The 21,305-nt window shown below is 59.1% G+C and overlaps 1 protein-coding gene across 1 annotated transcript in view; it reads left to right on the top strand.

Annotated features, from left to right (window-relative positions):
- Positions 1-21,305, top strand: part of MYH11 (myosin heavy chain 11) — a 71,445-nt gene that overhangs the window by 10,444 nt on the left and 39,696 nt on the right. The window contains exons 4-9 of the mRNA XM_055136806.1: positions 7,251-7,353; positions 8,531-8,548; positions 10,356-10,448; positions 11,064-11,127; positions 13,358-13,456; positions 16,616-16,759. Of these exons, the coding sequence (XP_054992781.1) occupies positions 7,251-7,353; positions 8,531-8,548; positions 10,356-10,448; positions 11,064-11,127; positions 13,358-13,456; positions 16,616-16,759 (521 nt within the window). The remainder of the gene's footprint in view (positions 1-7,250; positions 7,354-8,530; positions 8,549-10,355; positions 10,449-11,063; positions 11,128-13,357; positions 13,457-16,615; positions 16,760-21,305) is intronic.

The following is a 21,305-nucleotide window of genomic DNA, read 5'->3' on the forward strand; positions in this document are numbered from 1 at the left end:
CTAAACAAAACAGCCTCCCCCCCCCCCCCCCCATGACCGGCTTCCCCCCAGCCCTCGTGTGGAGCTGTCTCCGTGCCCTAGGGCCTTCCGGGTTGGTCTCAGAGGATGCGCTTTCTGGAATGGTCGGGGCTTGCAGGCAAGAGAGGAAAACGTGGACCCAAGGGACGGCAGTGGGGTGAGCCGCCAGCCCACGGTGATTTCCCACCTGAACCGGAATATCCATTTCTGCTTAACTTTCTTATTGGACCCCCGTGAGAGACCCTTACCAAGCCGTTCATGGTTGGATTCCAGCCACACCCTGTTCCAACACCCGTCCCTCCACCCGTGTCCGTTTCCCCGCACCCGTGTCCCCAGGGTCCCTCCCATCACCCCCACCCCCTGCCTGCCTCTATGGGAGGTGCTGTCCTTCTCTTTCTCTCTCCCTCTCTCCTTCCTTCCCTCCCTCTCTCTCTTTCTCTCTCTCCTTCCTTCCTTCCTTCCTTCCTTCCTTCCTTCCTTCCTTCCTTCCTTCCTTCCTTCCTTCCTTCCTTCCTTCCTTCCTTCCTTCCTTCCTTCCTACCTTCCTACCTTCCTTCCTTCCTTCCTCCCTCCCTCCCTCCCTCCCTCCCTCCCTCCCTTCCTTCCTTCCTTCCTTCCTTCCTTCCTTCCTTCCTTCCTTCCTTCCTTCCTTCCTTCCTTCCTTCCTTCCTTCCCTCCCTCCCTCCCTCCCTCTCTCCTTCCTTCCCTCTCTCTCTCTTTCTCTCTCTCTCTTTCCTCTTTCTCTCTCTCTCCCTCCCTCTCTCGCTCTCTCTGTCTCTCTGTCTGTATCTCTCTGTCTGTCTGTCTGTCTCTCTCTCTCTCTCTTTCCCTTTTTGGGTGTTATGGCTTGCAATATTGATCCTGAGAGGTCTAATATAAATTGTCTGTCTGTTTTTTGGGGGGCCACCCCCAGCCGTGCTCAGGGCCTCCTCCTGGCTCTGTGCCTGGGGGGTGACTCCTGGCGGTGATTAGGGAACCACACGGGCTGCGGGAGATCAGAGCAGGGACAGCCCCCTGTAAGGCGGGCGTCCCATCCGCTCCACTGCAGCATCTCTCTGACCCCAAACTCCCAATGTCAGTGAAATTAGCTCCATCTTGACTGCGTTTACCGCCCGTGTCGGCCCTGGGATTGTGACAAGGCTCAGCCCGCCTCCCAGGGAGGGTGGAACTCCGGCCGCCGTCTCTCCTGGGAGCTGGGGGCGCCCCGCCTTGCTGGGGTGGACCACCTAGATGCCAGGGGGTCCCGCCAGACGTGGGAGATGGGAGTCACATCAGGACCAGGGAGGGGACCGTGGGGCTCTGCTCCCCCACCCCGCTGGGCAGGCTGCCACGGGGGGATTTGGACGCCCTGTTCCCCGCTGAGAGCCAGGACTGACTCTGTCCTTTGTGAAACTGTGCCAAGGGGAAATGCAAATGCTCAGGGAAGGATGAGGAGTTTGAAGATGCTAATCAGAGCGTTAGGTCCAGCCAGTGGAGGCCCTCACCAGGGTGGTCTCTGCGGGAGTGCTCAGAGATCTCCCTGCTCCGAGCCCTCTGCTAGGGTCCTGAGGCTGGCGGAGGGGGGGAGGCAGTGAAGATGCTTTCGGGTCGTTCTCCCGCCAGCTGCTCGGACTGGGGTGATTAAAGGGACTTGGCAGCGCAGTGACCGTGGAACCAGGAAGCCTTATATGGCTCTGAGTCTGCGTTCCCGCCCGGGGCGGGGGGGGGGTGAAGGAGCCGGCACCCCATCACCAAGGAGCCAGGTCAGACGTTTTGGGTGCCCCGAGCGGAACTGCATCCCCACCCCGCAGAGTGCAACCTCGGTTTCTTTCTGAAGCAGCCCTTAGCACCGTCTCAGGAGCCCCCAGCCCAGAGCCCAGGGCATTTTCTTTGGCAGAATCTCCTGGGAAAATTTATTTTTATCGGTAAAACTTAGAAGCGGCGGCACCAAGGGGAGAAGCACATTTGGGGGTTCCTGTCCCAGCCCCCACCCCTCCAAGGTGGGAGACCAGGGCCTCGGCCACGGGCTGACCACATCTTTTTTTTTTTCTTTTTGGGTCAGACCCAGCAATGCTCAGGGGTCACTCCTGGCTCTGCACTCAGGAATGACTCCTGGTGGTGCTCGGGAGACCCTATGGGATGCTGGGAATCGAACCCAGGTTGGCCACACGCAAGGCAAACGCCCTCCCCGCTGTGCTATTGCTCCAGCCTCCACATCTTTGTTGTAAAGGGAAGAGGCGACAGAGGCTCAAGCTACTGACAGGCAGGAAGGAAATCGTGGGGCAGGAGGGTGATAGAGCACAGCGGGGAGGGCGTTTGCCTTGCACACAGCTGACCCGGGTTCGATTCCCAGCATCCCGTAGGGTTCCCTGAGCACCGTCAGGAGTAATTCCTGAGTGCAGAGCCAGGAGGAACCCTTGGTCACCACAGGGTGTGACCCCAAAAAGCCAAAACAATTTTTTTTTTTGATGTCCAGTGGGCCGTGGCATTCTTCCTCGGGTGAGGACTGAGCGGCTTTCTCCAGAGCTCCCGAGGAACCTGTTCAGGGAATGAGCCTGTCCGTCCTTCTTTCCCTCCTTCCTTCCCTCCTTCCACCCCACTTCTTTCCTTCCTTCCCTCCTTCCTTCCCTTCTTTCTTCCTCTTTCTCTCCTTCCCTCCTTCCTTCATCTCTTCCCCTTCTTCCTTCCTACACTTCTTTCCATCTTTCCCCCTTATCTCCCTCCCTTCCTCCCTCTTTCCATCCTTCCTTTCCTCCCTCCTTCTTTCTCTTTCTCTCCCTCTCCTCCCCCTCCTTCCTTCCCTTTCTTGGCTCTTCCTTTCTGTCCTCCGTTTCTTCCCTTCTTTCCAGGAGCAGAAACTCCTGACGGACCCTGAGCAGCTTCATTTCTTTGCTTCCTAATTAGGGAGCAGGACCGTGGCTGCGGCCGTGTCTATGGCACTGGTTCAGCGCCGCGGACCTTGAGCCAACCTGGGTCAGAGTGGACAGATTCTTCTCCAGACTTAGAAAAAAGAAAATTATCTCTTGCTTTTCAGAACACTCAGCGAGGTCAGGAAAGGAGAGCATACAAGCAAGGAAAGCGGGGGAAAGGGGAAAAAGAAACCAGAGGATTAAAAAAAAAAAAAGGGTTTCAGTCAAAAGTAAAAAAAAAAAGCAGGGCTGGAGCGATAGCACAGCGGGGAGAGCGTTTGCCTGGCACGCGGCCGACCAGGGTTCAAATCCCAGCATCCCATAGGGTCCCCTGAGCACTGCCAGGGGTGATTCCTGAGTGCATGAGCCAGGAGTGACCCCTGTGCATCGCCAGGTGTGACCCAAAAAGAAATAAAAAAATAAAAAAAAGGAAGAATCAGAAGGGGGAGTTCTTTCGAAGGTCACTGTGCGCACCCCCAATTCTCTACAGGCGTCAGAGTGGGTGAAACCACCCCCCTTGGGCAGTGAGCTTGGTGGGGACGTTTGGGGGCACCGGAGCGTGACGGGGTGCCCGCTCTCTCCTGTCAGGACTCACCTCAGTGTGAAATCCTGCCCACGGGCGCGCGTGAGGCCCCGGTGCTCCCCTGGGGTGGCCACTCCGTTGGGCGGGCAGTGGGTCTGCAGGGCCGGCTGGTGGGTGGGCTCCGAGCTTTCCGTCAGGGCAGCTGCTGACACACTGTCCCGAGACCCCTGCCCGCTGCTCCCAGCACAGCCTCCAGGGGCCGGACACCTGCTGCTGGCCGAGCGTCCACAGGTGCGGGCAGCAGACAGCGGGCAGCCCTGCAGTCCTGCTGGGACCCAAAACTGCACATATATGATAGACTATGTTTACTGTATGTTACAGAGCTCTAATATGTGGTTTAATATATTTTTATATTAAACGATATAGTTTGTTATAGATAATAAATGGTACATATAGTTTCTTATATATAAATAAACTTTATACTTACATATAATAAACTTCACGTTTATTATATAAACTACAGTTTATGTAAATACATTTTAGTTCACATGAATTAAAGTTTGGACTGGAGCGATAGCACAGCAGGTAGGGCGTTTGCCTGGCACGCGGCTGACCCGGGTTCAATTCCTTTGTCCCTCTCGGAGAGCCCGGCAAGCTACCGAGAGTATCCCACCTGCACGCCGGAGCCTGGTGAGCTCCCCATGGCATATTCAATAGGCCAAAAACAGTAACAACAGGAACAAGCTATATGGAATAAAGTTTAATATATAATTTATATGTTTAGTATATAAAATATATCATTTATGTAATTATGTTATATATCCCTATTATATATGTTTATCTAACATAATATTATCTATAATTAACATTATTTTATATGATTATTATATTGTTTATGCATATAACTCATATGACTTTTATTATATTGCTATGTTATATGATATATACATTATATAATATAGTTTTGATATATTTTTCTGTATAAGATACATTGTTTAAAAAATATTTTCCCCCCAGAATCCCATTCTGACCTTGCATGAGCAAGCTGGGTTTTCTTATCACATTTTCCCGAGAATCCTTTCCTATGTGCGCTTTCTGAGGAGGCCACACTGAGACATGGGACCAGGGTCTGAGCTGCCCCCACCTGCACCCCAAACAGCAGCGAGACCTTAGCAAAGATCTGTGTCCTCGGGGACCCCGGGCACCTTCTCTCTCTCTCTCTCTCTCTTCTTTTTTTTTTTTTTTTTGGCTTTTTGGCTCTCACCGGCGATGCACAGGTGTTACTCCTGGCTCATGCACTCAGGAATTACTCCTGGCGGTGCTCGGGGGACCCTATGGGATGCTGGGAATCGAACCCGGGTCGGCTGTGTGCAAGGCAAATGCCCTCCCCGCTGTGCTATCGCTCCAGCACCGATCCTGGGCCTTCTCAAGATGGCCAACCACCGTGGTGACCATCATTCTTCTGGGTAGTTCTCCGGAAGGGAGTCTGAGGGCGTATCACTGAACACCCGTCTGGGGAAAGGAGGCCACGGAAACCCTGAGAGAGGAAAGGGTGTCGCGGAACCCCTGCGTGGGAAAATGCTGCTCGGGAACCCCTGTCTGGGGAAGGGTGGTCTCGGAACCCCTGAGAGGGGGAAGGGTGACGCGGAGTGCGGAGCCCTCTATCTGTGAAAGGGCAGTCTCGGAACCCCTAGGAGAGAGGAGGGAAGGGTGCCTCGAGCCCCTGTCTGGGAAAGGGTGGTCTCTGAACCCCTGGGAGAGGGAAGGGTGCCGCGGAGACTCTGTCTGGGGTAGGGTGCTCTCGGAACCCCTGGGAGAGGAGGGAAGGTTGCTGCAGAGGCCCTGTCAGGAGAAGGGTGGTCTCGGAACCCCTGTGAGAGAGAAGGATGCCACGTAGCCCTCTGTCTGGGGAAGGGCGTCTCGGAACCACTGAGAGACGGAAGGATGCGCAGATAACTGTTTGAGGTAGGGCGGTCTCGGAACCCCTGGGAAAGGGGAAGGTGCTGCTGAGCCTCCTGTCTGGGGAAGGGCGTCTCGGAACCCCTGAGAGAGGGAAGGGTGTCGCCGAACTCTTTGTCTGGGGAAGGTCGGTCTCGAAACCTCTGAGAGAGGAGGGAAGGGTGCCGCAGAGCCCCTGTCTGGTTAACGACAGTCTCGGAACCCCTGCTAAGGGAAGGGTGCCGCGGAACCCTCTGTATGCAGAAGGGGGGGTCTTTGAACTCGTGAGAGAGGGAAGGGTGCTGCAGAGCCGTCTGTCAGGGGAAGGGCTGTCTCGGAACCTGTAATAGAGGAAAGAATGCCGCGGAACCCTCTATCTGGGGAAGGGCGTCTCGGAACCACTGAGAGAGGGAAGGGTGCCGCGGAACCCTGTATCTGGGGAAGGGCGTCTCGGAACCACTGAGAGAGGGAAGGGTGCCGCGGAACCCTCAGTCTGGGGAAGGGTGTTCTCAGAACCCCTGAGAGAGGAGAGAAGGGTACCTCGGAGGCTCTATATGGGGCAGGGTGGTCTCGAACCCCTGAGAAAGGGAAGGGTGCTGGGGAACCCTCAGTCTGAGGAAGGGCATTCTGAGGACCCCTGAGAATGGAGGGAAGGGTGCTGCGGAGGCCCTGTATGTGGTAGGGTGGTCTCTGAACACGTGAGGAAGGAAAGGGTGCCGCGGAACCCTCAGTCTGGGGAAGGGCGCTCTACGAACCCATGTGAAAGGAGGGAAGCGTGCCGCGGAGGCCTCTGCCTGAGGAAGGGTGTTCTGGAACCCCTGAAAAAGGGAAGGGTGCCGCGGAACCCTCAGTCTGGGGAAGGGCATTCTCAGTACCCTGAGAGAGGAGGGAAGGGTGCCGCGGAGTCCTCTGTCTGGGGTAGGGCTGTCTCGGAATCCCTGAGAGAGGAGGGATAGTTGCGGCAGAGTCCCTGTCTGGGGACCCCTGAGAGAGGGAAGGGTCCCGCTGAGCCATCTGTCAGGGGAAGGCCAGTCTCAGAACCCCTGAGACAGGGAAGGGGGCCACGGAACCCTCTGTTGGGAAGGGCGTTCTCAGAACCCGTCAGAAATGAGGGAAGGGTGCCGCGGAGGCCCTGTCTGGGTTAGGGTGGTCTCGGAACCACTGAGAAAGGGCAGGGTGCCGCGGAACCCTCAGTCTGGGGAAGGGCGTTCTCAGAGCCCCTGAGGGAGGAGGGAAGAGTGCCACGGAGGCCTCTGCCTGAGGAAGGGTGTTCTGGAACCCCTGAGAAAGGGCAGAGTGCTGCGGAACCCTCAGTCTGGGGAAGGGCGTTCTCAGGACCCCTGAGGAGGAGGGAAGGTTGCCGTGGACTTCTTGTCTCGGGTGGGCAGTCCTAGAACACCTGAGAGGGGAAAGGGTCCTTTGGAGCCTCTCACTGGGGAAGGCCAGTCTCAGAAGCCCTGAATCAGGGAAGGGTGCCGTGGAGCCCTCTGTTTGGGGAAGGGCGTTCTCAGAACCCCTGAGAGAGGAGGGGAGGGAGCACAGGAGGTCCTGTATGGGATAGGAGGTCTCAGAACCCCTGAGAGAGGGAAGGGTTCCGCGGAGACCCTGTCTGTGGTAGGGCATTCTCAGAACCCCTGAGAGAGGAGGGAAGGGTTCCTCAGAGTCTCTGTCTGGGGAAGGGCGGTCTCGGAACCCCTGAGAGTAGGGAAGGGTTCCTCGGAGTCTCTGTCTGGGAAAGGGTGGTCTTGGAACCCCTGAGAGAGGGAAGGGTGCTGCGGAACCCTCTGTCTGGGGAAGGGCGGTCTCGGAACCCCTGAGAGAGGGAAGGGTGCCTGGGAACCCCTCCAGGAAGGGCCCGAGGAACCGGCTTCGCTGTCTTCCAGGGGCGAGTCCGGGGCGGGCAAGACGGAGAACACCAAGAAGGTGATCCAGTACCTGGCCGTGGTGGCGTCCTCGCACAAGGGCAAGAAGGACACGAGCATCACGGTGAGCGCCCGCGCGCGAGGCCTCTCGGCTGTGTCAGCGCCTCGGACAGCGCCAGCCGCGAGCAGCCCCCCTGGGGGGCGCCTCTCCCGCACGACCACCCCGCCCTCGGGGTCAGTTCCCAGAAAAGGGCCAGTGGGGCCCTGCCAGCTGGTCCCTCTGGGCTCTCCGCTGTCCCCAGCGACGTCTGTGGGGCCGCCCGGGGCTCAGCTGCTCCCGGGGGCCCTCTTGGAGGGGCAGTGGCCCCCGTTAGAGCTCTGAGTCCTGTCTCCCTGCACCCCCTTGTGCCCCTCCCACGGGGGCCCCGGGGACAGGAAGGTGGGTGGCACTAGGTGGGACTTTCAGGTCATTGACCAGGCACTGTCCTCCTAGTCCCTGAGTGGCCAGAGACGAGGGGGGAGGCGGCAGTCTGGCGGTTAGGGCTCAGATGGGAAGGAAAAGAACTTTCTGGAACTTTCTAGAAGCCTCCCTTCCTGGACCATTTTTCTCTTCCTCCTCCTCCTCCTCCTCCTCCTCCTGAGTCTCCTCCCTCTTCTGTCCCAGAGGTCACATGGGGCAGTGGCGACCTTGGAAGCACTTGTGTGGAGTTTAGGGGGAGGGGCGGGCACATGGCTCAGGGGACCCCAGTTCCTGCTCCCCGGGCTCTGACTCTGGGTGCCCAGAGATCAGCTTCTCTGGGGCGCCTGGGGACGCGGGGTGGGCGCCGATACACCCTCAGAGGACCGGAGGGTCCTGATCTCCCAGCTGCCCCGGGCACAGGCCAGCAGGCCAGAGGTGCGGGCCGTGAACCCCCCCACCCGCTCCTCTCCCGCCTCTTTCCTGCCCCCCCAAAGCAACAGACACCAGCGCGGACGCTTCTTTCTTGGGCCCTGACCCCGCGCCCGTGTCCCCGTCTCAGGCAGGCTCAGAAGAAGAGGGTGATGAGGAAGGTGTGGGGTCTCCCGGGCCTTGGGAGCAGAGGGAGCCGGTCCCAGGGCCCGGTAGAGCCCCCCCGGGAGTCTGTGAGATGACAGCAGGGGGCACGCGGGCAGAGAGGGTCTCCCGGGAGAAAGGACCCTCCAGCCCGCAGCGGGGCGGGGGCCAGGGGGGCGGGCCGGGGCAGGGGGCGTCTTCTCCGGCCCCGCCTGGGGGTGGCGGCGTCGAGACGGCCACTGACGTCTGTATCGTTCAACCACCGCAGGGCCCGTCCTTTGCCTACGTGAGTAACGGGGCGTGTCTCCGGGGTGTGTGGCAGGCACGGAGTGGGCTCAGAACCGCACGCTTCCCCCCACCCCGATGACGGGCGAAGGGGCCAGCCCCCTCCCCCCCAGGGCCACAGCCCCCCTGAAATGTATCCAGATGCAGGCCCATGGGGGCCGCGTGCTGCCACGGGGCAGGGGGGCCTGTCGCCACCTCGAACGTCTCACCGGGGAGCCCCGTACATCGGCCCCGGTTGAGAATGACGCCTGAACCCTGACCCCCCTCCCCCCACCCCCCGACCACCCCCGGGGCCCCTGCATCGCCCAGCCGGTGGCATCTACCCCGCCTGGAGGGGCGTTCCAGGACGGGCTAGCCCTGGGTCTCCCCGCTGTGGCATGCCTCCCCGATCCCCGCACACGTGTGTTCTCACGCATGTGTGTGCAGTGGTGTGTGCGCGTGTGTCTTTGCATGCGGAGTCTCTGGTGCGGGTTCGCCGTGAGCTATAGCCTTGGTGGTGAGGTAAGGCCCCAGCTATGCTGTCGCAGCAGGACCCTGCTCGGCCCTCGGCCCTCGGCCCGAGTCTAACCCAGAGCTTGCGGGGTGCTGGCTCGGGGGGTTTCACCGCGCCCCTCTGGGGAGGGTCAGTCCGCCAGCCCCTGGGGTGGCGGATATGAGAGAGGAGAAGGAGACCAGGAATCCCTTTGATTGGTTGTTTGTTTTTTTGAGGGGGGGCTGGAGCATAGTGGCGGTACTTGAGAGTGACTCTTGGTTCAGTGCTCAGAGACCGTGAGGTACTGGGGCTGGAATCCAGGGTACCCCCTGCAGAGCCTCTCCTCCACTGGGAATCGGGAGTCGGATTTCCTGTCCTCTCCCCCCCCCCCCCCCCCGTGGCTTCTCTGGGCAAAGAGTCCCACCCAGCCACAGGACCCACCCGGCCCCCTGCTGTGGAGATCTCCGGCCCCCTCGGCCCCGCCCACTGGGCTTCCCGCTTGACCAGGAGAACCTTTCCCGGGGGAGACTGGGGCACTGCCTGGGCATAAGGGAGACACTTGAGTCGTTTTTTGTGATACCCCGGGGCGAGGCGGGGGGGCACAGAGGGGTGGGTGGGGAGCCCGTCGCTGTCTCGGTGAGTTTTTATAGCCCCCCCACGGTGCCGCACCTGCAGTGGGACTTTTCAGCATTGGGTGCTCCTCAGGGAGCACCAAGGAGGTGCCTGAACAAACGCGGGCGTCCCTGACCCAGCCCTGCCTCTGGGGGTGGGGGTGGAGGGTCAGTGCCCATGAAACCAGCCATAGAAAGGGGGCCTGACCCCCCCCCCCAGGCAAGAGGAAGCTGCTCTCCTCCCGGCACCCACCACACACCACCCACGCCCCCCCCCACCCGTGCCCTTCCCAGCTGCTGGGGCGCCCCGCCTCCCAGGGCCTCACTGCTCCTCTGGCGTGACGGACCCCAGCCCCCATCCACCCGAGAAACACCGAGTGTGAGCCCAGGAGCGCCCCCTGGGGGAGGGGCCTTGGGTAGGGAAGCTCAGGGCCCAGGTGGGGGAGAGGCACCCCCCGGGGTCTGGCTCTGTCCTTCCCTCCCTAGGACATTTACGGAGATCGTCTCAAGGAGGGCACCGTGGCACTGAGCTGGCCGCGGGGGGAGGAGGAGGAGGGGTGGGTGGGGAGGGGGTGCTGGGGCAGGGGCGGGGGCTGTTTCCAAGGGTGGTCGAGGCTGATTGGACGAGGAGGCTGCTCTCGGGCTCAGTCAGGACAGTGCTCCGGGATGCCTGCTGGGGCGTGGGGGGGCCACTTTCTCCGATAATCCTCGCGGGTGAATTCCAGGGGGAGCTGGAGAAGCAGCTTCTGCAAGCCAACCCGATTCTGGAGGCTTTTGGCAATGCCAAAACGGTCAAGAACGACAACTCCTCTCGATTCGTGAGTAGCAACAGCGGCATCTGGGTTCCCCAGGAAGGATGGGCCCTCCCCCGGGAGCCTGTCTAGGAAAGAGAGTGTGGGATAGGTACGGGGTGGGGTGGGAGGGAAGCGAGGAAACTGCATCAGCATGGGGGAGGAGTGAGGAAACTACATCTCCCTGCAGATGGTAGATCCTGTCTTGCCCTAACGACCCTTCGAGGGTCATTCATTCATTCACTCACTCACTCACTCACTCACTCAGCAGGCGTGCTTTGAGCATCCCTGGGCAACTGGATTCCCGGCCAAGCATTGTTGGCTTTTGGGACAGGCTCAGTGGACATTGGCCATGCGTTCTGCACGTGCCAGGCCCGTGGTTGTCAAGCCTCTCTCCCTGCCGGCTGGCACCGCCCAGAGGCCAGCGGTGGGAATCCACGGTGCTAGACTTTATTCAGTGCCTCGGAACTCCAGGCTCTGCCGGACACCAAGCCCACGTGTCCTCCGTCCTTTATGTATGGGGCACCTTCCCTCCAGCTGCCGCAGAGCCTCCCTCCCCCGCTGCCCCCGCCATCTCCCCCTGCAGCTAGCGGGGCTGAGCCGGCGGGCACTAACCACGCCTGACGCGTGCCCCCTTTGCAGGGCAAGTTCATCCGCATCAACTTCGACGTCACCGGCTACATCGTGGGCGCCAACATCGACACGTGTATCCTTTCCGGGTCTGCCTCGTGGGTGCTGGGCCAGGGACCCCTCGGGAACCACCACTCCGCCCTGGTCTTCCTGGGAGGGGGAGGGGGCGCGCCCTGTGACAGCTGGCCCCGAGGACGGAAGGGGGTGCTCCCTGCACGGGGACACCCTGGGCTGGAACCCTGAACCTCCCCCTGAACGTCCTAGACCCGTGATGCCACCTCTCTGGGTCTCATCAGGAAAAGGGGGCCACGGCCGGGCCCGTTTATGGGGCTGCAGCGGGAGGGAGGTCAGCGCACTCGCTGGGCAGAGCCAGGGCTGGCCCGTGTCTGGGCTCTCCGCTCGGCCCTCACAGACGCCCCTGGGCATCCCCAGGGCCCCGAATCCTCCTAGGGAACCTCTGGGTCGTTCCCCGCAGAGCCCATGCCACCCCCTTTAGCGTATCGCTTTATTTCCCTTCCTACAGCCTGTCCTTGGGGTCTCAGGGGCTCCGCTGGCCCCGCTCTCGAGATTCCCCCCACCCAGTCCCAGGAGCCTCTTGAGAACGGGGTGGTCACCTGGTCTTCTGGACTCTGCCCTGGGACTGGGTCAGCCAGGAAACCTCACAAGTCTCGGGGTGCCCCTGGGCTGCTGCGGAGCATTTACTCCTCAGGGAGGCGGGGTCACCGGGAGAGGATGAGGTGTCTGGGCTCAGAGGGTGGGCCAGGAAGGGCAGGGTCCAGTGCCCAGTTCTCAGCACTGCCCAGCTGGCTGCGAGCTGTAGCGTGAGTCATTTACCCGCTCTCTCAGACTCGGTTTTGCCTCCTGTCTAATGGGTGTGCTGGGAGTTGTGGGTCTCGGGTGAGGGGCCGTGTCAGCCCTGACCGGCGGGAGCTGACCTCCTGCCATGGGCAGCCGTCGTGTTACTCTCCTTGCCATCCCTTCCTCCTTGAGTCCACCCGAGCCTTCCCCTCCCCCCACCCCGCCATACCAGATTGCTTTGCCTCTGCGGTGGTTGATGGACACGGCTGTCAAACATCTGTGCCACCAGGGGCTACTCCTGGCTCTGGGCTTAGGGGTCAGGTTGGCCGCATGCGAGACCAACTTCTTATCCCTGTACATCCCTCCCACCTCTGTCCGGGCTCATTCTCTCTCTCCCTCTCCCTCTCGCTCTCCCTCTCTCCTTCTCCCTCTCTCTCTCCCTTCCTCTCTCTCTTCTTCTCCCTCTCTCTCCCTCCCTCTTTCTCTTTCCTCTCTCTCTCCCTCCCTCTCTCCTTCTCACTCTCTCTCCCTCCCTCTCTCCTTCACTCTGTCTCCCTTCCTGTCTCCTTCTTCCTTTCTCTCCCTCTCTCCTTCTCACTCTCCCTCTCCCTCTCTCCTTCTCACTCTCTCTCCCTCCCTCTCTCTCCTTCCTCTCTTTCTCTCCCTCTCCCTGTCTCCTTTCCCTCTCTCTCTCTCACTCTCTCTCTCTCTCCCTCCTATCCGCCACATTTCTCTCCCCATGAATTAACCCAGGACCCTCCCCCTAGCCCCTCACTCCTACTCCCGGCAGCTTTCCCTTTCCTCTGCTCCCCTCCTCCGTGAATCTGGGGCTCTCCAGCCGTCGCCTCTGGTCTCATCTGGATCTCAGACCTGACTCAGACTTGGGTGGGTTGACCTGACCCCAGCCCCCTGCACGAAGGCTCTCCAGAACTCTCCCGAACTCTCCAGATCTTTCCAGAACTCAGGACCCTCCATCCGGGGAGCTGGAGCGTTTCCCCTCCCTCTGCTGTGGCGGCAGTGAGGCCCCCAGAGAGAGCCTGATCCTTGGAGGAGGGATCTGTGGCGTCCGTGGGTTTCCTGGGTCTGTTTTTTTTAAATTATTTTTTGTTTTATTTTTTTTTGCTTTTTGGGTCATACCCGGCGATGCACAAGGATTCCTCCTGGCTCTGCACTCAGGAATTGCTCCTGGCAGTGCTCAGGGGACCCTATGGGATGCTGGGAATCAAACCCGGGTCTGCCGCGTGCAAGGCGAACGCTCTACCTGCTGTACTATCGCTCCAGTCCCATCTGTGGGTTTCTTTTTTTTTTTTTTCTTTTTGGGTCATACATGGCGATGCACAGGGGTTCCTCCTGGCTCTGCAGTTAGGAATTGCTCCTGACAGTGCTCAGGGGCCCATATGGGATGCTGGGATTCGAACCCGGCTTGGCTGCGTGTAAGGCAACTGCCCTGCCCACTGTGCTATCACTCCAGCCCCCCATCTGTGGGTTTCTTAACCTCCCCCACCCAGACCTGCTGGAAAAGTCCCGGGCCATTCGCCAGGCCAGGGACGAGAGGACGTTCCACATCTTTTACTACATGATCGCCGGAGCCAAGGACAAGATGAAAGGTGAGTGCTCCGGGGAGCACGGAAGGGCCGTGCACAGAGCCGGGACTGTGGGGGAAAGAAGCTGGTGCTCCGGCATTAGGGTGAGACGCCCTCCCCGCTGCGCTGTCGCTCCAGCCCCCGAGTTGTGGGTCTTGGGGCCACACGGTCACGGGCCGACAGCTCAGCTCTGCTGCGGGAGTGCAGAGACAGCACGGAGGCCAGGGGCCTGGGGCGCGGCCAGCTGGGCCCGAGCTTCACGCACGGGAGCCCCAGCTTAGCCCCTTGGACACCCCTGGGTATGGCCCCACCCCCCATCTCCCCATAAACCGAGTCACGATACTCAAGCCTTCGGATTAAGCAAAGCACCTGATGAAAACCGCAAGGATCGGGGCCTTTGCCAAAGCTTCCTCAGTGGACGGTGCATGAACGTCCAAGGACTCGAGTCTCCCCCCAGAGGCCAGTGTCTCCCCTGGCTCTGCGCCAAGGGGGCACTCACGGCAGTGCTTGGGGGGGCCAGCTGCTGGGGACCCCGCCCCTACCCCCATGCTCGCTCCAAGTCAGCTGATCCTCACGTTTGCCGAGTAGCTTCCAAGGGGCTTGACCCGTGAAAGGCCTCAGTTAGAGGGGAGAGTGTCTGGCTGGCTCCGCCCCAGAACGAGGATCAAGTCCAGCCTAATTAAAGTCTGTCCTGGGCTGGGGCCAGTGCGACGGTCCAGTGGGGGGGAGCGTTTACCTTGCCCGCGGCCGATCTGGGTTTGATCTCCGGCACCCCACGTGGGCCCCCCAGGCGTGCCGGGAGTAATTCCTGAGAGCAGAGTCAGGCTGGCTGTGACCCAGAAACAAAAAAATGAAAAAGAATAAAGAATAAATAAATAAATAAATGGCCCTGGGAGAGGTTCCTCGCCGCCTGGAGAGGAGGAGGAGCAGGAGAGAGTTGGGGGAGGAGGGAGGAGCAGATCCCGGGCTGGGATCAGGGAGCACAACGGTGACTCACGTCGCCGTGTAAAGGAGCGAATGTCCTTGTAGAAGGGCCGGCGAGCCGCAGTCCAGGCTCGGGGGACCCTCCAGCCCTGCTGCCCCTGCCCAGCTCCACCCGTGTGTCCTGAGAGGCCCAGAGGAGACAGACCCGAGCAGGAAGTGGCCGCTTCCAGCCAGGGAGGCCGCACCAGCCCCCCTGCCCACCGCCGGCTTTCCCCGTCCTGGTCCTTCCCCACCCCTGCAGCTCCAGCTGTGCGGAGGGGAGGGGGGTGGAGGGCCCCAGGGGGAGTTAGTAAGGGACGGCTCAGCCTGCAGTTCCCCGCCGCAAGCCCCTCACAGCCAGAGCCAGTGGGGACCAGAGGCAGCTCGGAGACGCTTCTTTTTTTTTTTTTTTTTTGCTTTTTGGGTCACACCCAGCGATGCTCTGGGGTTACTCCTGGCTCTGCACTCAGGAATTACTCCTGGCAGTGCTTGGGGGACCCTATGGGATGCCGGGGATCGAACCCGTGTCGGCCACGTGCAAGGCAAACGCCCTCCCCGCTGTGCTATCGCTCCGGCCCCAGCTCAGAGACGCTTCTGGCAGGTGCGGTCCGCGCTGGAGCAGGGGGACGGGTGCGGTCGTGTGCTATCGGCCGTCTGGTCGTGACTGAGCTTCGGGGGAGACTTGCCAGGCTGTGAGGCGAGTCCCTGGGGGCCGTTCCCAGGGGGTGGTGCAGTGCTCCAGCCCCTCCAGTCAGTGGTGCTCAGGGTCCCAGGCTAGGTCCCTCCAGCAGGGACCCTGTGCTTGCTAGGTGTGCGCCCCCCACCCTGACTCTCTCCCTCGCTCTGAATTTTTATTTTTTTTTCAAGGTACAGATTGGTTTATTGAGTTCCTTCCATTTTTCAAAGAGGAGTGGTGGGTTTTTTTACTTTTTTTTTTAATTGAGTCACTGTGAGATGCAGTTACAAAGCTTTCATGTTTGAGTTTCAGTCATACAATGATGGAACACCCATCCCTCCGCCAGTGCACATTCTCCACCACCAATGTCCCAAGTATCCCCTCCTCCATCCCAACCCTCCCCCTGCCTCGATGGCAGACAATCTCCCCCAGACTCTCTCTCTCCTTTTGGGCATTACGGTTTGCAATACAGATCCTGAGAGGCCATCACGTTTGGTCCTTTATCTACCTTCAGCTCACATCTCCCATCCCGAGCGATCCCTCCAACCATCACTGACTTAGTGATCCCTTCTCCATCCCAGCTGCCTCCTCCCCCAACTCATGAGGCAGGCTGCCAGCCATGGAGCCATCTTCCTGGCCCTGTGTCTGCTGTCCTTGGGTGTCAGTCTCACATTATGTGATTTTATTCAGAGAGGAGTGTTACCTGTCCTTTATTAGCTCTCCAGAAAGTCAAAGAAACAGGGAATTCTTCCCAACAGTTGATGGTTTCTATCAAGCCAACTTTTTTTTTTAAAACGGATCACCGTGAGATACAATTACAGACTTATAAACTTTTGTGATCACGTTTCAGTTGTCCAACAATCGAGTACCCATCCCTCCACCAGTGTTATTTTTATTTTCTGAGGGGGACACGCCCAGCTCGGGGACTCTATGGGATGCCAGGGATCGAACCCGGGTCGGGCGTGTGCAAGGCCAACACCTTAACTGTGCCACTATCGCTCCTGCCTGATTTTTAAAGCTCGTGTGTTATTAAATCTTCTGTTTTAAAAAAGTTTTTTTTTTTTAATGGGGAAATAGAGCTGGATCTCCAGGCCAGAACCCAGTACAGAGGGTCGGCGCCAGCCTTGGATGCGGCTGATCCCTCGGTTCATTTGGTTCCCTGAGCACTGTCGGGAGTAAGCCCTGGACATGGCCCCAAACGAACAACAGCGACAAAAAAAAAAAAAAGAGAGAAATGGACCTTTTTTTGTTGATAGTTTTGTTCCGGGAAATCAGGGGGCTTTAGAGCAGTTGAGCTAAAGGTGGTCTCCCCCTCCTGTGTATGCAGTTCCGGGTTGAGGGTCATGGCTCAGGGAGGGGAGCCAGGGTTGGGATTTAGCTGCCCCAGGAGGCCGGTGACGGCTCCTGACGGCCTCTGAGTGATGAAGCAGAGGGAAAGCTTTCAGCCATCCCTGTGTGGCCAGACCCTTTCCCCCACCCCAGTTCAGTCCCCTTGCCAGGGGGTCATCCGGCCCCTGACCTTCCTTCTGCTCCGCCCCTTCCAGAGGATTTGCTTTTGGAGGGCTTCAGCAACTACACATTCCTGTCTAATGGCTACGTGCCCATCCCGGCTGCCCAGGACGACGAGATGTTCCTGGAGACCCTGGAGGCCATGGGGATCATGGGCTTCAACGAGGAGGAGCGGCTGGGTAAGCCTGGGGCAGGGGGAGGGGGGATGGGGCTGGAGACCCCCTGCGTGTGCCCCTGGGCAAGCCCCAGAGGGGGTGTTAGAGACCCCTGCACGGGCCCCAGGATCTGGTTTGCTCATACCCGGCGATGCTCAGGGGTCCCTCCTGGCCCTGCACTCAGGAATCACTCCTGGTGGTGCTCAGGGGACCCTGTGGGATGCTGGGAATCGAACCCAGGTCAGCCGTGTGCAAGGCAAACGCCTTCCCCCGATGTCCTATCGCTCCAGCCCCGCCACTGGGGTCCAGCAGGGCCTGTCTCTGCCCAGGACCGAGCCCTGCTCGTGGAAATCCCCGTCGCCTCCCAAAAAAGGAACAAGGACCTCATCGGTTTGCGGACGTTTCCAAACAGCGTCTGAGCATGAGGGCACAGCACAAACGAGCGAGTGTTACTGTTAGTGTTCGTTGGTGTTTGTGACAAACGAGCCAAGGGAGCCAGACTGGTTTCAGGGAAAAGGAAAACGATTTTCGTGTGGAGAGGGAAGAAAGAGACACTGGTTTCATGGGCGACATGTTCTGAGAGCTCCCAGGTGCCTCTCGAACACGGTCTTCCAACACCGGGGTCTGTCGCTGGCGGCAAAAGAGCTGCTCTGGCTCCAGCCCTCACTCCCTCTGGGGGTAGGTGAGCAGGCAGGCATCACGTGGGCTCTTTGGGTGGGCCTGGGTGGACGTGTTGCTACTCACTGCAGCCAGGGTGGCAGAGGGGGCGTTGGAAGGGGGTCAGGGGTCAGTAAAGCCGTGGGTGAACCAGACCCTGCCAATACACTTGGGCCTGGTAGACCCCAATGTTGACCAGGGTCATCCACGAATCCTGTTCTCTTCTGAAAGTAGGGACGCGCTTAAGAGCTCATCCTGGGGGCTGGAACAATAGCACAGCGGGTAGGGCGTTTGCCTTGCATGCGGGCAACCCGGGTTCGATTCCCAGCTTCCCATAGGGTCCCCTGAGCACCGCCAGGGGTGATTCCTGAGTTCAGAGCCAGGAGTAACCCCTGTGCATCGCCAGGTGTGACCCAAAAAGCAAAAGAAAAAAAAAAGAGCTCGTCCCGTCTCCGTGCTGTGCTCCCAGAAACGCCGTTCCTGCTGGCTTACCGTGCCCCCCCGGGTTCCAGAAAGGTTAATCTCTTTTTGGAACACGAGGGCAAGATTGTGGAAAATTTCCCTTCCTTCCCACGCCCACTCCCAGTTGGAGCCCCAGAATAGCACAAAGGTTGCTGAAAGGCAGAGGGGGTGGGGAGGGGGCTCCCCCCCTCCGAGATAACGGGGGGGCCTCGTAAACAGGCTGGGGGGGTGGTCAGCTGACAAAATGGATGGCATGTGTGGACTTTGGCTGCATCCCGTACCAGAATCCAGAGCGACACGGGCTCTCCACAAATGGCTCGTTTCACTTGGGACGAGAGTCCGTTCTGCTTCTAATCTTTGCTCAGAAAAAAAAAGAAAAACACCCCCAAAAAAAACCACCCGAGTCATGATTCCTTCCTGGCTTTGTGCCAGGCCAGGCCTCACCCCTCCCCGTTTTATTTTTATCTTGCCAAGATGTCTTGTTTTCAGTAATCAAAGTGGGAACAAGTGATGGATAGAAGATGGATCCAATTATCATTTGACCTTTGGCCGGAGAGAGCTTGGGGTATTTAAATTTAGAAAAACGTCCACATAAATGTGGAAGCTTCTAGTAGTATTATTTGTTTTCAAAGCCCTGACGATCTCACAGGGCTCAGCCACAGCCTGAGAGGTTCCCCGAATTCCCGAGCATCACAGCAAACCCTGCCACGTGGCTCTTGTTACCCAGCATTCGCAGGGGCGGGGGGAGACTGAGGCACAGCAGAGTGAAGAAATTTTCCCCAGGACATGCAGTGCGTTTTCGGGGAGCTGGGACTCCCTCGTGGGCCTCCTGTACCCCCAAATTCTCTCCGCTCTGTTCTCATCTTGCAAAGGGGGGATTTGTCCTTCAAATGCCCTTAAAGTGGTAGGTCCCAGCGGGGGTCTGGGGCGTCTTGTCCCTGTCGGTGGCATCGAGCCTCTTCTCTGCCTCTTGCGGGGCTTCGAATGATCCCCCAGACGGAAGAGCAGGCGGGCACGGCCCTTCCTGTCCCGGTTATTTCTCCCGTTTGCCCACGGAGACCAGACCCCAGGCCCGGCCCCTGGGTGGCACCCAGCGCCTCCCTACGGCTGACACTGTTCTCCTTGTGTGTGTCTGTTCAGTTGCCGTTTCTTGGCCAGGGAGGCTGATTTTCCACTTAAGATAAAGTCTCTTGGGGCTGGAGCAATAGCACAGCGGGGAGGGCGTTTGCCTTGCATGCGGCCGACCCGGGTTTGATCCCCAGCATCCCATAGGGTCCCCTGAGCACCGTCAGGAGTAATTCCTGAGTGCAGAGCCAGGAGTAACCCCTGTGCATCGCCAGCTGTGACCCAAAAAGCAAAATAAAATAAAATAAAATAAAAATCCCACTAAAAAAAAAAAAGATAAAGTCTCTTATGGAAGTCGATCTCAGGACAGAAGGTGGAGGGAATGGCAGGACAGCGGGTTCGAGTCCCCGCGCGAGGCTGTGCAAGACCAGAGCCGGGAGGACCAGGGATTTATTTCTTATTTAATTTGGTTTGTCTGGGGGCCACACCTGGCAGTGCTCAGAGCTGACTCCTGGCTCTGCACCCGGGGATCACTCCTGGCGGGGCTCAGGGGACCCTGTGGGACGCCGGGGGTCAAACCTGGGTCAGCCGAGTGCAAGGCGAGAGCCCTCCCCGCTGTGCTGTCACTCAGGCTCCCAGACACGGGTAGACCAGTAGGTAGCTGTCCCCAGTGAGATCCTGCCCTCTGCCAAGAGGCGGAAGGAGAGGGGAGGGGAGGAGGGGCACAGACCTGAGCCCTGGAGCTTCCTGGGGTCCCAGGTGACTGTCCCCTCCAGTTCCTGGAGCTCAGAGAAGGCAGTGGTCCTGGAGGACAGGAATAATAGTGACAATAAATAATAATAATTAATGATAATAATAGTCACTGTCATCCCATTGCTCATCGATTTGTTCGAGCGGGCATCAGTAACGTCTCTCATTGTGAGACTTATTGTTACTGTTTCTCGCATATCCAGTACGCCACGGGTAGCTTGCCAGGCTCTGCTGTGAGGGCGCGATACTCTTGGTAGCTTGCCGGGCTCTCCAAGAGGGGCGAAGGAATTGAACTCGGGTCGGCCACGTGAAAGGTGAATGCCCAACCGCTGTGCTATCGCTCCAGCCCAATAATAATGATGATGATGATGATGATGATGATGATGATGATGATAAGGGCAGACCTGACCTGGCGTTAGCTCCAGCCCACTGTGCTCTGGAGCTAAACTTCTCGCCCTCATGACCATCCAAGAGGTCCTTGTTTTCCTGACATTTGAAGGCAATGATTCCTGACTGAAGGTCACACAGCTGCCTGGGAGAGGACCCAGACGTGACCCGGGGCAGCGCCTCACGGAGCCTGGACTCTGAGACCCTCCATTCTGTCCCGACGTCCCTCCTTCCGGCTCGGTGCCGCTTCCTGGCCCCACCCTAAGAGTCCCTCCTGGGGCCAGAGCCTAGGACAGTGGGGAGGGCGTTTGTCCCGCACACAGCCCAGCAGGTTCGATTCTTAGCACTGCACAGGGTCCCCCGAGCCCTGCCAGGAGTGGCCCCTGGCACGGAGCCTGGGGGAAGCCCTGAGCACCGCTGGGTGTGGCCCAAATAAACAAGAAGCGTGGGGGAGCTGCCCCAAGGCCAGCCACCGCCATGCTGCCCCAGACTTTTGACAGTCTGAAGTAGTTCTCGGGTGTTCCGGGAGGGGGACTCTGCTGACACCTAGTGGCCAGGCCTTGCTAAACAGCCTTCAGAGCCGAACCTCCTTTGGGGAACGTGGAAATTTCCCGAGGTGCCAGGCTGAGAAAGCTGAGCGTGTCAGCAGCGGGACCTCTGCAGACTTCTCAGCAACCCTGAGTTTAGTTTTTTTTTTTTTGGCTTTTTGGGTCACACCTGGCGATGCACAGGGGTTACTCCTGGCTCTGCACTCAGGAATGACTCCTGGCGGTGCTCAGGGCACCATATGGGATGCTGGGAATAGAACCCAGGTTGGCTGCGTGCAAGGCAAACGCCCTACCCGCTGTGCTATCGCTCCAGCCCCAGCAACCCTGAGTTTAGACTCGGAGTTTGAGAACCGGGAGAACAGAGTTTGACCCTCTGGCTCCACTTCCGTCTTTTGCATGGGCTTCACGCTGAGGACAGGTGGGCAGGTGGACGGCATCTTAGGGCAGGCGTGTGGGAGCTTGCAGGTTCCTGGCACTGATGCCCCAGGAGGAGCTGGCAAGTGTTTTCTCTAAAGGACGAGGGCGTCCCTCTTCCACAGGTGATCTGGTCTTGGTTGGACCAGCTCTGTCTGCCACGGCAGCGTGCAGGCAAGCTCTGGATAACATGTCAGCGTGTGGCTGTGTTCCAATAAAACTTTATCGACAGAGGCAAGTGGTGGGCCAGGTTTGATCCAGTGGGCTGGCGTTGGCTGTAGCCTTCC

Source organism: Sorex araneus, chromosome 4 (genome assembly GCF_027595985.1).
Source record: "Sorex araneus isolate mSorAra2 chromosome 4, mSorAra2.pri, whole genome shotgun sequence".
NCBI lineage: Eukaryota > Metazoa > Chordata > Mammalia > Eulipotyphla > Soricidae > Sorex > Sorex araneus.